This window comes from Macaca mulatta, chromosome 5 (genome assembly GCF_049350105.2).
Source record: "Macaca mulatta isolate MMU2019108-1 chromosome 5, T2T-MMU8v2.0, whole genome shotgun sequence".
In the NCBI taxonomy this organism is placed as follows: Eukaryota; Metazoa; Chordata; class Mammalia; order Primates; family Cercopithecidae; genus Macaca; species Macaca mulatta.
In genome coordinates, this window is record NC_133410.1 from 99,042,295 (window position 1) to 99,060,144 (window position 17,850).

General features: G+C 35.9%; 1 protein-coding gene across 9 annotated transcripts in view; it reads right to left on the reverse strand.

The window, feature by feature from the left end:
* Nucleotides 1-3,867: 3,867 nt before the first annotated feature.
* The window catches only part of SNCA (synuclein alpha), a 111,191-nt gene continuing 97,208 nt past the window's right edge, over nt 3,868-17,850 (reverse strand). For all 9 annotated transcript variants that reach the window (XM_015138786.3, XM_015138791.3, XM_028848624.2 and 6 more), the window contains 2 exons: nt 7,035-7,118; nt 3,868-4,477 (listed from right to left, as the gene is read on the reverse strand). In XM_015138786.3, the coding sequence (XP_014994272.1) occupies nt 4,445-4,477; nt 7,035-7,118 (117 nt within the window). In that variant the 3' untranslated portion in view covers nt 3,868-4,444. The remainder of the gene's footprint in view (nt 4,478-7,034; nt 7,119-17,850) is intronic.

Consider the following 17,850-nt stretch of genomic DNA (forward strand, 5'->3'; position numbering starts at 1 on the left):
TACTGTAGACTGCCGCTATTATTGTATCAACATCTGTATCTTCCACTGAAAATAAATAACTTAGTTATATAATCAGAATATGCCTGGTTTAGTTACAAGGAAATATCTATCAGGTGTTAATTTCTCTTAGAATTAGAAATCTTGGCCAGGCATGGTGGCTCACACCTGTAATCCCAGCACGTTGGGAGGCCGAGGTGGGTGGATCGCTTGAGGTCAGGAGTTCGAGACCAGCCTGGCCAACATGGTGAACCCCATCTCTACTAAAAATACAAAAATTAGCTGGGCTGAGATGGTGGGTGCCTGTAATCCCAGCTGCTCAGGAGGCTGAGGCAGGAGAATCATTTGAACCCTGGAGGCAGAGATTGCAATGAACTGAGATTGTGCCATTACACTCCAGCTTGGGTGACAAGAGCAAGACTCCGTCTCAAAAAAAAAAAAAAGAAAAAATAAATAAAATCTCTCTCTATGTATCTATAAATATATGTTTATAGATATATAGAGAGACATATATATAGATAAGAGATATGTGTATATATGTGTGTACACACATATATAGATGCACATTGTGTGTGTGTGCGTGTGTGCGTTTGTGTGTGTGTATATATGTTTGTCTTCAGGCACCTGAAGAAAAACAAATACACTAGCAAAACTTGCTAAAGGCTCAAACTCTAGTAAGTTTTCTTTGGGTGCCTGAAGAAAAACAAATATCTAATAATTATACCTAGAAAAGTGGAGCTATCACCCCATTTCCTAGACTTCTGGAAGTTCTCTTAAATAGCTCTGTGTCCTCGCTCAGACACTATGTGGCCAAGGGGCTGAGAGCACAGACTGTGGTACTGTAACATTGGGCCTCTTGGCTCTGCCACTTACTAGCTGTGTGGCCATGGGAAAGTTATTTAGCCTGAGGGTGCCTCCGTTGGCTTATGTATAAAATTAGAATCATAATGGAACCTATTAAGGTTGTTTTGAGAATTAAGTGACTTAATATTGATAAATCACTTACATCTATATTTGACACATAATAATTTGTCTAAGTATAGCCAATAACAGGGACAGAGCTCATGTGAAAATGTCAGCCCTGTTGCACTCTTGCCCTGCCCAAGACAGAAAGAACTAAATGGGATGAACGCATTCCAGATAAAACGCAGAGTTCCATTAGTGTGTGGACGAGGCAGTCTGTCAGGTTTACAGACTGGAAAAGAAAATGTGTTTTCTTCCTCAGTATGGATTTAGATGGCACCATCTTTGAGAATTGATGGTTGTCTTTGAGATGTGTGAATGCGTAAGTGTGTTTGTGTTTAATCCAGTAGTGAAAAGGAAAAGCTGTTTCTCTTTCTATATACTCACTCACGACACTCATTATTTCCAGAACACTTCATTTCTACCACCACATGTGTGTGTGGGGTGTGTTTTCTACACCAAGCAATTCTCCCATTCTTTGTGGCTATCAACTGGGTGTCCCATAATTCAAATCGGACATTATCTACCTGGAGTTAGCATTGACCCACAGGTTAAGGGCTCAGTTGTACAAAATTTTCCCCCTCCCCACTGAAGATGACAATCACAAATGATGAGTCTTCATGTTACTCATAACTTCTGTTTGACTTGGCTACAAATCCAAGGTCTCCGCGGCCCTCTCCTCAGATTTGATAATTTGCTAGTGTGACTCACAGACTTCAGGAAAACAGTTTGCTTACTAGATTACCAGTTTGTTATAAAAGGATACAACTCAGGAACAGCCAGATGGAAGAGATGCACAGGGAAAGGTATGGGGGAGGCGTGGGGAGCTTCCATGCCTTCTCCGGACACACCACGCTTTCCAGCACCTCTGCATGTTCACTTACTTCAAATCACTCTGAATCCTGTCTTTCAGGGATTTTTACGGAGTTTTCATCATGGAAGCATGGTTGCTTATTAACTCAGCTCCTCTTCTCTCCTGTCCCCAGAAGATGGAAATGGGGCTAAAAGCTTTAAGCTTCTTATCATGGCGTGACTTTTCTGGTGACCAGCCCCCAGTCCAGGAACCCAGCAAGAGTCCCTTCATTAGAAGAGAAGATACTACTCTCGCCCAGGGACTTAGGAGCTCTGTGTCAGAAAGCAGGGTCAAAGACCAAATATTAGAACAAAGGATGACCCTAGCACCCCTACCACTCGGGAAATTACAAGGGTTTTAGGAGCTCTTTGTAAGAACTGGAGGCAGAAACCAAATACATATTTTCATATATGTATATATTTATTATGTCACAAAAAGCTACATACTGGATGAGCCAGAAAAATGAGGAAACATATTTGCATCTCACACTAGTGGAGAGATTCTGAAAAAGACCCCACTTGGAATACCAAACCACACATTAGATTGTTCTGCTCCCAATTGTGTGCCAAAGTGCACTCTGAACTGTTTTGGTAAAGCCCACTGTGGAGTCATATGAGGCTGAATAACTTGGGAGAATGTATGTCTGCAAAATAAACCTAGGACCGGATTGATCCTCAGGCCACTTGGCAGGTGAAAGTCTCAGGAATGAATGTGAGACAAGCTTCCTGAAAAGGCTTCTATGACTTATAGAACTTTTTGTTAAGTGCTTGGTCCCAAATAAACTATTAAGATATATAAACTACAAAATAATTCACTGCTCATAAATAACTACCAGATAAATATTAAGGGAAGAAACACTTTAAAGGAGAATTTGTATCCACATAAATCCCTAAATTCATGGTCACAACTTTACTAATCTCAAAATGTTCCGGGTCATTGCTGTCAGTCTAGTTTTGTCCTCTATTTCTTCATTTAATGCCAATACTTCTAATTTTTTAAAATATGCTGCTTTAGGTAGATTTAAAATATATCCTAACAGCTATTTTCTAACCTTCCTGAAATATACTGTTCAATAAAAAATCCTTTCCTTGCTTAAACATAACTTAAATAAAACAAGAAACTTACCATTTCTCTCCAGTGTAAGATGACACATGCAGCTTAGCACTCTGTAGTAGTCGCTTTTCAATTAGGTAAAAAAGGAAGTTTCTATGGTAACCATCCTTATAGTCACTCATTCCTCCTTCCTGCCTCACCAGTGCCCAATATATATCACATTACTCATGAATACATATAAACTGCTAGCATGTCTAGAATATTCTGTCTTGAAATTATACTTTCTACTAGTGACTTTTAAAAATGACTATGCCCCAGAATAATTAAAAAGAGAAACCAAAAAAAATTTAATTTATATAGAATTTTTCACCATCAAGTTTATTTTCAGCACCCATGGGGAGTTAATAGATCTTCCCTGAAAGAGAAAAACCTTTCCCAAGGAAAAATCCTAGAATTCATATATTTGGCAACATTTAAAAGAGATCATGAAATTTTTATCAGTCTGGAGAACTGATCTTCTTTAAGGTGATCCTGATAGTTCCCAAAGGTGTTTAAAGGCATTTCCTGGAAAAAAGGGGAGCGAGAGAAAAAGGAATAGAGAGAGAGAATTTTTGATGATTTTTTTTTTTTAAGTGGGGACTGCTGAGTTAAACTAAGTTAACCACATTGTCTCAGAGCCTTGAATGTGCTAATATGTGCTAAAGTGTCTCATGGATCTCTAAGGAGGATGTAGTCAAAATCATCTTTTACACTGCTTCGTTCCCTGGAGCCCACTTTTTTTTTTTTATCACAGCCACTTAAGGCACCACAAAACACACTTCTGGCAGTGCTGCTTCAGGGAATTCCCAGTGTAGGGTTAATGTTCCATTTTCTCTACCTCTTCTAAAATTCCTCCTTCTTCAAATGCCTATTAATAACTTTATGTCCATTGTGTCAGTTCTCAATGCATGTTGCTTATAAGCAAGATTTTTATTATTAAAGTGAGATGGGATAAAAATAAATTTTTGTTTGCAATGAGACGACATTTTATTTTAATTCTCACCATTTATATACAAACACAAGTTAATAAAACACATCACAAAACGGTAAAATTTCATAGTTAGTATTTATAGGTGTATAGTTTCATGCTCACATATTTTTAAGTATTATATATATTAACAAATTTCACAATACATCATTATTCTTAGACAGTATCATTAAAAGACACCTAAAAATCTTATAATATACGATAGCAAATCACTAACAACTTCTGAACAACAGCAACAAAAAAATAGTGAGGATTTAGAAATAAGTGGTAGTCACTTAGGTGTTTTTAAATTGTTTTAACATCATAGATTGAAGCCACAAAATCCACAGCACACAAAGACCCTGCTACCATGTATTCACTTCAGTGAAAGGGAAGCACCGAAATGCTGAATGGGGGCAGGTACAGATACTTCAATCACTGCTGATGGAAGACTTCAAAATACACTGTAAAAACTTTGAGAAATGTCATGACTGGGCACATTGGAACTGAGCACTTGTACAAGATGGAACGTCTGTCAGCAGATCTCAAGAAACTGGGAGCAAAGATATTTCTTAGGCTTCAGGTTCGTAGTCTTGATACCCTTCCTAATATTAGAAAAATAAAAAAGACAGCACGCACTGTTAGTGTAAGTTTCAATCATGCATCAGCACTGACAGCCAATGAGATAGGAAATGGCTCATCACTTACATTAAAATTTACACTCAATGTTTTTGCAAATATTCTGCAATATACATTATCTTATTTTTAATAGTTGTGTATTTCCTGTCCGATATAGACGTGAATTGTGGTAGTAATCAGTTAAAATATCTCGGTTCTAATCCAGATGTACCATTTAATGATCATATACCTAGTCAGGTAGGACAAATAAGTTGGACTGGCTGATTCTCAGTTTCTTCACCTGTAAAATGTGAGAATAAAATCAAGCGGTCTATAAAGCGTTTTCCAGGGCTAAGACGCTCTAATTCTCAGAAGGAAATTAAGACGTTTGAAGGCGAGGTACCTTTTCCCTACTTTCACTCTCCCACTTGAAAATTTCATCTTCATCTATGGCTTCAATTATTAGTTGTATTTCAGACCCCAAGCTCTCCATACAATATCTGGAAAGCATCCACAATACAAATATTAATGATGTAATTAAAGGGGTCAGATTATTCCTCCTAAAGAGCAACTTTAATAATATCAGGATTCTGCTTAAAAACAAACAAATAAGCATATCTTCAATAACTGAAGTTGTTTTCTGAATAGAACACAAACTTAAATGACAAGATTGTCCTAATACTCTATAATTTGTCTTTGACCCATAGCTGCAGGTTCAATCTATCACCATTTTCCTTGTTCCTAAGCTTGAGTCATAATTATTTACTGTTCTCAGACATATCCATTTGCATTCTCAGACACATATGCCTTTGCTTCTGATATTCCCTTGTGCCAGAACGTCCTCTGTTTGTTTTGCCCTACCATATCTCTTTCCTTTTCCCACCCAGATCAACATTACCTCCTCAATAAAACTACTCCTGATTGATTGAAACAGATCCTTTAAAATGTTATACTTTTTAGTATATCTTGTATATCTTTGCTCCTGTGATGCCTGGTACATAGAAGGCAATCAATAATGTTTGTTAAAGGAAGGAATCATAATGAAGAAATGAATGAATGAATTTCTATTTTTTTCATCAAACCTACCAGACTGTAAACTCCTTATATCCTGGTAATGTCAATTACACTATAGTTTTCTATAGTGTTTAGTACTGTGTCTTGCATAAAAGACCCCAAAATATTGGAAATTCTTATTAGGCAAACAATTTAATCTCAATTTCTATAAATTGAATTATTATTAATATGCTGTGTGTGTGTGTGTGTGTGTGTGTGTGTGTGTGTGAGTGACAGTCTTGCCCTGTTGCCTAGATTGGAGTTCAGGGGTGCCATCTCAGCTCACTGCAACCTCTGCCTCCTGGGTTCAAGCAACTCTTGTGCCTCAGCCTCCCAAGTAGCTGGAACTATAAGCATGTTCCACCATGCCTGGCTAATTTTTGTATTTTTAGTAGAGATGGGGTTTCACCATGTTGGCCAGACTGGTCTTGAACTCCTGGCCTCAAGTAACCTGGCCACTTTGGCTCACAAAGTGCTGGGATTACAGGTGTGAGCCGCTGCACCCATCCTTGATATGCCTTTTAATAATGCCATGAGGAATAATACATAACCTAACCACAACATATTTGAACTCAATTTTTAATGGAACCATCATACAGTTTCTTTTCTTGTGATATCTTTGTTTGGTTTTGATTATCAGGGTAATATTGGTCTCACGGAATTAGTTGGGAAATGTCTAAATGACTCCTATGTTGTGTAAGAGATATTAATTGGTGTTAACTAATTAGTATTAATTCTTCCTTAAATGTTTGGTAGAATTTACCAGTGATGCTGTCTCGGCCTGGGATTTTCTTTGCATGCAGGTGTTTTTTTTTGTTTGTTTTTTGTTTTTTTTTTACTAATTTAATCATTTAATCACTTCAGTGTGTTACAAATCTATACAAATCTATTCAGATTTACTATTTCTTCTTGGGTCAGTTTTTTTCATCTAACAGTATTTTCTAATTTCCCTTTTGATACATTTTCTATTAAAATACTTTTGTTTTCAATAAAAATAAAATTAACAATCATACGTTGTTTAAAATGTTATACTGGAATATATCAATTGTTGCAAATCATACATTTATCTTTTCATTCTATAACTTGTGTGGGTAACTTTTATTTTACTATGCAATCATCCCACTGGAAATGTATGGCAAAAAATAATTACCTTCCTTTGGCATTCCGTTGATTTCCCTAACTTTCCATTTAGAAACTTATTTTAGAATGTATAGTTTCTAAAAATATATTCTCTAATGCAGGAGTTAGTAAACTTTTCCTGTAAAGGGTCAAGTAGTATTTTAAGCTATGTGGACTTAGAATTTGTGTTACATCCTCTCTTCCTCCTCCTCCTCTTTTTTTTTGGACCCTTTAAAAATGTAAAAACCATTCCTAGCTTGAAAGTTGTCCACGTAATGAGCATGTAGAGAGCAAATGATTCTCACTAAGCAAGAGAAATATGACAATGACAGGTTTTTGGTACTGTTAGAAAGATTCAGCTGGGACTCCTACCTCAGAAGGCATTTCATAAGCCTCATTGTCAGGATCCACAGGCATATCTTGTAGAATTCCTTCCTGTGGGGCTCCTTCTTCATTCTAATATTTAAAGTGAGAAGCACAAAAAGAACATGATGAAGTAGCATTTTTCACTTTTAAAAATCAGAACCATGTTTTGGAAAAATCTTACATATAGGGATGTTGGCCAGGGATGTTGAAAACGGCACACTTTAATATAAGTACTGGCATTCTAAACTCTGCAATGCCTTTGGGGAAACATTGCGGCAACATGGGTTACCAACCCTCAAAGTATGTAAAGTTTTTGCTCAAGTAATTCACTATTTAGGAAATAATCCACAGCTATAGTCCAAAAATATTCTTCACAAGATCAATGACAGCAGGAAACAACATTTTTACAATTGTTAACTAAATGTTCAATGAATAATGAAGAGTTAAAAAATTATTGCTGGGTGCTATGGTTCACTCCTGTGATTTCAGCACTTTGGGAGGCTGAGGCCGGTGGATCATTTGAGTCCAGGAGTTCAAGGCCAGCCTGGACCACACAATGAAACCCCAAGTCTACTAAAAATACAAATAAATAGCTAGGCATGGTGGCACATGCCTATGTCCCAGACACTTGGGAGGCTGAGGCAGGAGGATCACTGGAGCCTGGGAGGTAGAGGCTACAGTGAGCTATGTTCATGCCACTGCATTCCAGCCTGGGTGACAGAGCAAGACCTTGTCTTAAAAAGAAATTATCATTCAGCTACTCGGTAGATTATGATAAAGACATGTATCACTATTACCTGAGAATTATGTAACAACAACCTATTTATGGTATAATATTTAGCAGACTATAAAGTGTTATTTGTATTATAGATACAACCTACACACATTTCAGATGCAAAGGTAAAAAGTTTGGAAGAAAACACAATAAAATATGAAAGTTATTTTGCTGGATAGTTATGTATGTTATTTTGACTTTTTTCTAAGTGTTTAACTTTTATAACCATTTATAATGTAAAAGCATACATATTTAACACAATGATTTTAAATGACAACGAATACACAAATTCTTTTCTGAAATTTGAAGACTGAGACTATACATATTGAAGGGAAATAATCAAATACATGGTCAGAAAGTTTTTCTAGGTATCTCTTCCTAGACAAAGAATACTCAAAACTCAGCCTGAAATGGTCATGGCTTTGTTGATATTCTTCACTAAATACCTTTTGTTGCTTTGCATTTATTTTAGCAAAGTAATTATAAGAAGATAAAGTTAACTGAAAATTCAAAGAACAGAGAGGCAATGTGAGCCTAATGGACTCAGAGGAAGGGATCAAATAATCCCTCAGCCAATGAGGCTGATTTTCAACAACATGTCTGATGTAAAAAATCCTCCCCATGTCTTCACATGAAAGTGACTGACAGGGACACTGAAGTATAAGGAAATGGATGACGGTAAGAAAAGGTCAAATTATGGTAGGTGGGCAGAGAAGCTTATAGATCATTCTGCCCTTGCCAATGCCCTTTCTATAAACTAAAAAAATCCGAATAATAGATACATTAAATAAAATATAAACCACCCCAAACTACCTCACTTTAAAATGTGGAGTAAAGACTGTTTTCATAGTGTTTCACTTCTTGGTACAAGTGAAGGATACGGGCTCTGCTGCGGGGTAGCTAGGCACAAGGCTTCCATGTCACAGGACTTGAGCTCAAGTCCTAGCTTCTCTAGATGACAGAGCTTTCGTGATGCTGAGAAGTTTCCTATGCTTTTTTTCTGTGTGTCAATTAGCCTTAGTGATCAAATGGGGCAGCCAAACCTTCTTTACAACTGGGAGAAGCAAACGACATCATTAACTTTCTCATTAATATTTAGATTACTGTTAGGATAGCCAAGTATAAGGGAAATAAGGCAATTTTTTTTCATGCATTTTGAAACTGACAGAGATTTGATTTTCTAATATAATTTGTTAGAAAATTTTGATATGGACCAGACAAGTAAATATGGCGGACCTAGCCTGTTTGTTTGATGATCAAAAAGGAGTTGTTACGGCAGAACTAAGACTGATGGATGTTACTGGATATGTTTATATGTTATTTGGCTGAACTTTGAAGGATGTATGCAGATGTGCAGGTTAGGTGAGTGTGTGTGTCTACATGGTTCCAGCCTGGGTGACTGGGTGTGTGTGAGAGCACCCTGCAGTGATGAAACAGCGTCCTGTCCGGGGTGGGTTCCCATATTGCTCCCTAAGCTGCCAGGAGAGGGTCCAGCCACCTGCGGTCTCCACTGGAATAAATAGGTAAGTTATTTGACTTGTTTGTATTAATCTTTCATAAACGTATATATAGCTCACATTAATTTCAGTGTTTAATATCAGAAGTGATTTATCTTTATTTAGGAGTTTGATGGTGTTTTTGTGACCAGAAATTTGCTATAGGAACTTAATTCTTGCTTATATCAATTGCCAATGGTAAAACTGGTTTTGTTATAGATTGTTTTGCTTCAAGTCACAGTTTCCAAGAAACTATTGATGAAGTTAAGTGAGGATTTACAGTATTATCTGCCCTCTGATGGAAGTACATACACATCACCATCTTAAACCAAGACCATACTAGTCTAAGTGGGCTATTGTTCACTGACCCAATAACTTCATCAAATGGGAACAAGTTACCCTAGGGATAACAGCGCAATCCTATTCTAGAGTCCAAATCGACAATAGGATTTATGACCTCGATGTTGGATCAGGACATCCTAATGGTGTAACCGCTGTTAAAAGTTCGTTTGTTCAACAATTGAAGTCCTACCTGATCCGCGAGGTCAGGAGATCAATAGTATCCTGGCCAACATGGTGAAACCCCATCTCTACTAAAATACAAAAAATTAGCTGGGTGTGGTGGCGCGCCTGTAATCCCAGCTCCTCGGCAACCTGAGTCAGGGGAATCACTTGAACCCAGGAGGCGGAGATCACAGTGAACCCAGATCACACCATTGCACTCTAGCCTGGCGACAGAGCGAGACTCCGTCTCAAAAAAAAAAAAAAAAAAAAAAAAAAGAAAAGAAAAGAAAAGTCCTACACGATCCAAATTTGAATTTGATTCACATTTAACTATCACTGACAACTTACAGCAAATATAAGGGACGAAAAACATGTTCACTGTTCACATCACTGGCTACAATCAGCAAATTTTGCACTGTGAAAAACTACACAAGACAAATAATACATCTAATTTCACCAAGTAAATTGCAACAAAAAAGAAGTTAGTGGGAACCTACAGATTAAAGTAGAAGTGAGAGAGAATTAGCCAATTGCAACCTAAGAACCTTATTTCATTCGTTTTGGGATCCCAACATAAGCAAATGGAAAACACGTATGAGGTAGTTGGGGAAATTTGAACACTGACTGGATTTTTAAGAATTATTGTTTATTTCTTTAGGTGTGAAGATATATTACAGTTTTACTTTAAAAAGTTCTTAACTTTTACAAATTAATTGTTTACAGATCAAATAAGATATCTATCTAGGTTTGGGTGGGGGGAAACTGGTGGGATATAGAAGAAACATGAGTTTAATATTTCCTCAGTTTTAAAAAGTATACACAGTAGTCTCCTTTTATCCGTGGTTTTGTTTTCCATGGTTTCAGTTACCCACCATCAACTGCAGACCCAAAATACTAAGATATTTTGAGAGAGAGAGGGAAAGAGAAAGCAAGACCATACCCACATAACTTTTATTCTTGTTTAATTGTTCTCTTTTGTTATTAGTTACTGTTGCTAATTTCTTACTGTGCCTAGTTTATAAATTAAACTTCTTCATAGGTACGTAAGCATTGGAAAAAACAGTATATGTAGGGTTTGCTGCTATCCGCAATTTCACGTGTCCAAGTGGGGCTTTCGGAATGTATCCCTGCAGATAAAGGAAGATTGCTGTATGCTCATTTCAATGGTTATTTCTCTAACTATGCTTTTCTGAATATGATATGTGATCTCAATTTGTTGACTCCATAACATTCACAGATTTTAAGCATACTAAAATATTTGGCAGCTATCCCAAGAGAGAATATAACAACAAACACTTCATATGACCGTCAGACACAATTTTATCCCTATACCTGTATATTTACTGTTTCATAAGCCCATCTCTAAAACCATTAAGTGTTATCTATAAAGAAATATCTTACTAAATTTCAACTCCAATTTATAACTGTGCCTAATTATAGTTTGGCTGTAACAAAAAAGAACATTAAAATTTGCATTTTATGAGTATTAATGACTTGTTTTCAAAATGTAATCATACTTGAAGGTATGAAATGCACCTTCTATTTATTTTTACCACAAACAAGAAAAAAAAACCTTCCAATATAACAAATGTTAAACACTTTTGAAAAAAATCAATTTTTTTCTCAAATTTTTATTACGATATTATATTAACCCAGAATATGTTAGGGCAATAAAATAAATGAGAAAAATGTCTTGATTTTGGTATATGCCTGTATGCTTGATAAGAGATCCTACAGGGTAGGATATAGAGACATAGTAATAAAATACCTTTTATTCTCTCTCTACTACACCCTATCCCTGGAATATCTGTAGACTTTTTTTTTTTTCCAAATGAGATTGTTTTACGAACAGTGAAATAGACTCAGTTCAGTATCTTACATCTGCATTTGACACACAGAAAGAAAAATGGTTATCAAAAAATTACAATGGAATGGCCTTTCATTGCTAATAAGGAAAGACTTAAAAGCTATATCAGGAAACAGAAATGGCTGAGACTGACCTCTTTCATCCTAAAAAGCCTATTCAAGTTCTTTTTAAATAAACCTGTAGGGTTGAATAGCCAATATAATCAATTACAAGCTGGTACTCGTCTCAGCTGAAGTGCTCTATAAAACAGATCATGAGATGAAGTTCACTGCTAATAGTTTATTGGGAAGTACAATTCCAGGGAAGTGAAAGTGAAGGAAAAGGGAAGTGATCCAAGGAGAAGTAGGAAAAAATTTCAGCTTCTGTCTTTAGGAATACAACTCCAGAATTTACATAATCTTTTTAAATTTCCTGTTTTGAACCATATTGTATTTAGATATCTAGTAATACTTTCTGTAAGGAAATTATCTTTATTCAATTCCATGACTCATAACTTTAATTTTATTATATATTTAAAATGACACATAATAAAGGTAAAAATTGCTTTCCAAACCACATTCTTCTAGAATCATCTAGGGTCCTTGTTAAAAATGCAGGTTTGTAGGGCCTTGTGAATGTCTTGTTAAGTATGCTCTTTGGAAACCACTGCCCAACATCACTAATTGTTTGTAAACCCTGTGGTATAATTTAATATAGAGTATACCAATGTACTTGCTGTCAGTGTGATTAAAATTTTTTTAAAAAAGATACGTTCATTTTGAAGTCCATCAAACGTTAGTAAATGGCGAGGGTTATCTGAAGACACTGGGAAGTAATCCATGGTGGTCGTTATAATGGCAAGGTTTCACCAATTATCTGGTATCTATGCTTTGTCAAAGTTAGAAATGTAGAGATAAATTTCTAAATTTAACTTCTTATGTGGGAAGAAAAATTGAAGTTCGAGGCTGGTTGGTCTTTGGTATACCTAAAGAACAAAGAGGAGGTCGGAGGTGTTGTAAAAAAGAGAAACGATACACATTGCTCTTTGAGAAAGTTCATTGGCACTAGAAAGGTTCTGGGGAGCTGGCAAGCTTCAACTGGTGAGTGACAGTGGTGGGCAAAATTAGTCCTAGAACTGCAGCAAGTTTTTTCAGCAGTTACAGAAGAAACTGGTCCCAGGTTACAACAGGCAGCTTCAGCATGTGGACTTGTAGAAAATTACACCTGTGGAGTAATGTAATGTTCCTCGAATGCTTTTCCTCCCAGGCTTCTTGATTGTTTTAGTTGGGTATAACAAGAATGACCCAATTTGTGTGATCAACTTTCACGGCCTTAAACATTCAGAGCAGCAGAAGCACACTTTCTCTTTTCCCCACTGCTTTTACACTGGAAGATATTTGGGGTAGAACCATTGTTTTGCTGCATTATTGAACAATGACACTTAGCCTCACATAATGGAATTAATACCTTCACTCAACAGCTCACACCATGAGGATGAAGGAGAGAGATGGTAACCAAAAAGATAAAAGAAGAAACTAAACAAGAAATTTGACCTAAGAGGAAAAAAAGGTTCCACTTAAGCACACACCAGTGTTCCAAAATGAAATCAAGCCCAGAACTCCTATTTAAATAAAAATAACATAGATGTTTCAAAAATGTGAATATTCTATACTTCCCTACCTTAGACAGGGGAGTGTGTACATAGTGTAGACAGTATATTTCACTAGGAAAATTACCATGTATTTTACTGATACACTTAAAAATGAAGGAGACAGACATGAATATCTTGTTAAAAAGCAAGGTAAAGATACATTTCATATGTTCAATTTTCTATTGTCAATTCCTAGTCTGCTCATGATGCCATTTTGGGGTGGGGAACAGGGGCATCTGATTCAAAATCAAACTAATCTCATTTTTTTTTAAAAACTAAAGAATTTTATTTTTAAAAAATTGAATTAAAGCAAACTTTGGATACTCTGGTTTCTCTTGAGGTCATATAAATCCTCTGCCTTTTTAAGAGATCTGTGTGGAGAGGAACAATTCTAGGTCTTAAATGAATTATTGAGGTCTTGTTTTGGAAAGGCTACATATTTTGTTAAAAAATATAAGATTTCAAAACACCTAAAACTTTGGACAATGTTATTTAATCATCAAAAGCAAAACAATATGCATATTTCAGAAATAACAGTATATTTTAAGTCTTACTATTATGTATAAGAAAGAACAATATGAAAAGAATGTAATGATTATATTTATTGTTTACATATTCTAAGAAGTGTTTAATTGCATCCTAGTAAGTATATTCTGTCACATGAGAAGTCATAAAAGTTGGCATGTTCTGCTGTATCCAATGCCCAAAAGATAATAAAGCATGATAAAAGTACACTTAATGAACCCCACCTCCTTTTCCAATTATATATGGTTAAGTTAAAATTCGAATTTTAATTTTTGGGAAAGTACAGTTATGGCTTAGATCTAGGGTATAATTAAAGTGGCCAAGGGACTTAGTTCATTTAATATTCTATAACTTTAGAAATGCATCAAAGTGGCAAACTCCGCATTAAGAGCTATTTGCTACCAGGGGCCTGTGGTTGAAGTCCACTGGATCCACCTGTTTTTTCTGAGGCAATATGCAGACAAAAGGTAAGGGGAGTTGCAACATAATTTGTAATATTTAATAGATTATAATACAAGATAAATTACAATATATTATAAATATAATTTATAGCATTACATCAAGTGAGATAGATGTAAAAGTGAACAGGTAAGTGAAAGGGCAAGGCATAAGTCTTATATAGAGTGACAGGTCTGGTACAGTCCTACTACCAAATCTATAACTATAGTATTTTGAATATTTTGCACTCTTTCAACGTAGCAGTATTTTAGGTTTGGTTGGCCTGACTTTAAAACAAGATAAAAAATTCCAAGTTTTAACAATGTAGTGACCTACTGTGTTTTAGATGTCAGAATCTATAATTTTCTATCAACATTTTCTACTCACCTGTACAAGATATGCCTTAGAATGTGGGAACACACACAAACACACACACACTCACAGACACATACACGCAAGGTACAGTAGACCACTGATGATCTCTGGTGCCAGTTCCTGAGACCATTTTGAATGTTCTAATTAAAAAGTGCAAGTACAGTTTTTGTCATAAATTATACATCCTATGCTATTATATATGCTAAGCCAAACCTAGCAACAAGGCTGAGTGAAGATGTGGCTCCTGGGTCATATGCTAGGCTTTCTTTCGGCAAATGGACTTACTCTCCCTCAGTTATGTTATATACCTACTCAGATCAGGTTCCAGCAAATGTACAAATTACTACGTCATCAGCCGTCTGGATCACTTGGGAGTAGTCACATTGGTGAATGCCGTAAGTCATATTGTAAATACATTATACATAGTCCATATGTACAGATTGAGAATGCAGATCTATTTTAATTGATACCTTTAGAGATTCCAGTCTTACACATAAACAACACATATTTAGAAGCTATTTATGCTCTACTTTGTTTATCTTTTTTTTAGAGGCAGGGTCTTGCCTTACTGCCCAGGCTGTAATGCAGTGACACAATCGTAGCGCACTGTAGTCTCCAACTCCTGGGCCCAAGTAATCCTCCAGCCTCAGCCTCCCAAGTAGCTGGGACTATAGGCTTGCACCACCATGCTCAGCTATTTAAAAATTTTTTTTGTAGAGATGAGGTTTTACTGTGTTGCTGAGGCTGGTCTCAAACTCCTGAACTCAAGTGATCCTCCTGCGTCAGCCTCTGAAAGTGCAGGGATTCCAGGCATGAGCCACTGCACCTGGCCCGTGCTCTACTTTGGATAATCAGTTACTATCTTACTCATTTTCTTGCCTTTTGCCCTTCTAGCTATTTCTTTAGTCTCGTCAATCACCTTATATATAGAGAGAAAGAGAACAGATGAAATAAAAACTACTTATTTCACTGTTTTTAAAGGTTTGGCAGTGGAGGAGAGAGTAAAGCTAATATAGGGGGTTATTTTTGAAAGCTATTTACTAGTTTTATCTCTGAATTCAGGCTTAAATACATTCAACCATAAATTAAAAAATAATTGGCAGATAAATCAGGAATTGGTACAAAATCATTTTTAAGAAGAAAATGTCATTATATAGCAAAGAGGTAGTATGCTGCTTTAAATCCTCATTTTCCTTGGCAAGCTTAACAAGCAGTGCAGTGCCTGCTGTATTTATGATAGTGCCATGCAATTAGCTGACTCACCTAATAAGACTTCACAGCACAGCAACAACTGCCAGCTCTTTTTTTCCTGTTACTTGGATAGACTTGGTTGAAAATACTAATGCACAAAGGGAAATCTGGGAATAAACTATTTTCACTTTTCATGTCTAAGGGCTGATCTTCCTCTTCTATGAATAACATTTCTTATATATGTTAAACTATATTCAAATTTGTTTACTATTTTAAGTTTTCATGGATTAGATTCTTGAAGGTCAGCCCCTTGGGTCGTGACTGAATAAGGCACCAACAATGTGAAGATGGGTCAAGCTGAGAAACGTTTGCTCTTGTGCTGAGCTCAGAATCAATGAGTCATTTCATGTTTGTAAATACAATGATATTTGGAGGCAGGTCTTGAAAGCAGCAACTGGGTGAGAAATCAGTGGGGAGGGTAGGCTTTGACAAAGTAAGAGATAAAGAGTCTGCTTTTATATTTTAGAGAAACCCAGGGAATGCTGAAAAGCTCACAGGAAAGAAGAAATATGCTGTCAAGATGTTAGTGAGCCAAGGCCCAGGAGTTTGCTTTCAAAAATAGATGAGAACCTGGACTTAATATGTGACTGGGAGAAAATACTTTAGGCAAAACAAACTACTCATATATAAAAGGATGGGCTCTGAAGCAGAGAGTGAGGGCAATAGCTTCAAGATCAGTGGATTTAAAATCCAGAAGTATCTTCTCTAAGATGTAAAAGATTAAGAAAGGCTTTAAGATAGATAGAGCAGGAATAAAGTAGTCAAGTGCATGTGATACCCCAAGGTCCCGGAAGCTCCCATACTAATAGAAACAGACACCAAGTGAAGTCTGAGGGGCCCTCACAATCTGATGGAAAACTCTTCAAGTAGGTCTCAACCTTCAGGCTAGAATATCTTTGCTTAGCTTTCCCAGCCAGAGGACCATAGTGGTTGATTTCAAAAGGAATTGCGATTATTCTACCTTGTAAATTCTCTCATTGTAAAGTTTTGTCACAATTTGTGTTCCTACTTTCTTTTAGTTACCTAGAAAATGTTTTCCCTGAAAACCTCTATCCATGCCTCAACAGATAGGAGATAAAAAAAGGAATCATCTTACAAGATTATCAAGAAAGATAATGGGCTAGGTTTATCCTTAAAAGGTTATCCAAATGAAATATTAAAATTCTTACTCTTCTATGTTATTCGGACGTGGACTAACAATAATAGTTACTGTTTATTTGGTGCTTACTCTGTATTTGGTACCATTTCAAGAGTTTTATATGCATTATTTGATCTTAAAAAACAACTCTATGAGGAAGTTACTACTGTCTCCTTTTTATCAGTGAATGAACAGAAATAGGAGGTCTGGATCCAAAGCCTACACTCTTAACTATCAGGCAATATTATTTGTTAAATGTCTTGAAAAAAATCTGTGTAGTTACTAAAATATTATGCTGGGCTGCTTATTAAGGTAAAATTATGTTTTTAAAAAATTCATCCTTTCCAAATGCAATGTTAACTATTCTATGATGAAATATCAGAACTATCTCTAATACCACTGTTTTTATTGGAAGAAAATAGGAGGTCAAAGGAAATGTTTATATATATATATATATATATATATATATATGTGTGTGTGTGTGTGTGTATATATATATATATGCACACACACACATATATGTGTGTATACATACGATTTTTTGCAACGGCAAAAAACAGATATTTTTAACCTTAATTTTTAAATCTGCAAATGCCAAGTTTATCAATTTTTCATTATAGGAAAAAAGAGTTTGTTATAAATTCAATGCATAGCATTTTCTGGTTTAAACCTTTCCATTATTGTTCTGACAGAATAAAGACTATGAGATTGTCAGAAATAAATTGTTCATTTTGTTTCCTAAATATGTGGCAAAGACACTATATGTTTTCTGTTTGTTTGCGTCTTTGTTTGTTTTAGAATGGTTTGAAACATCATCACTTGA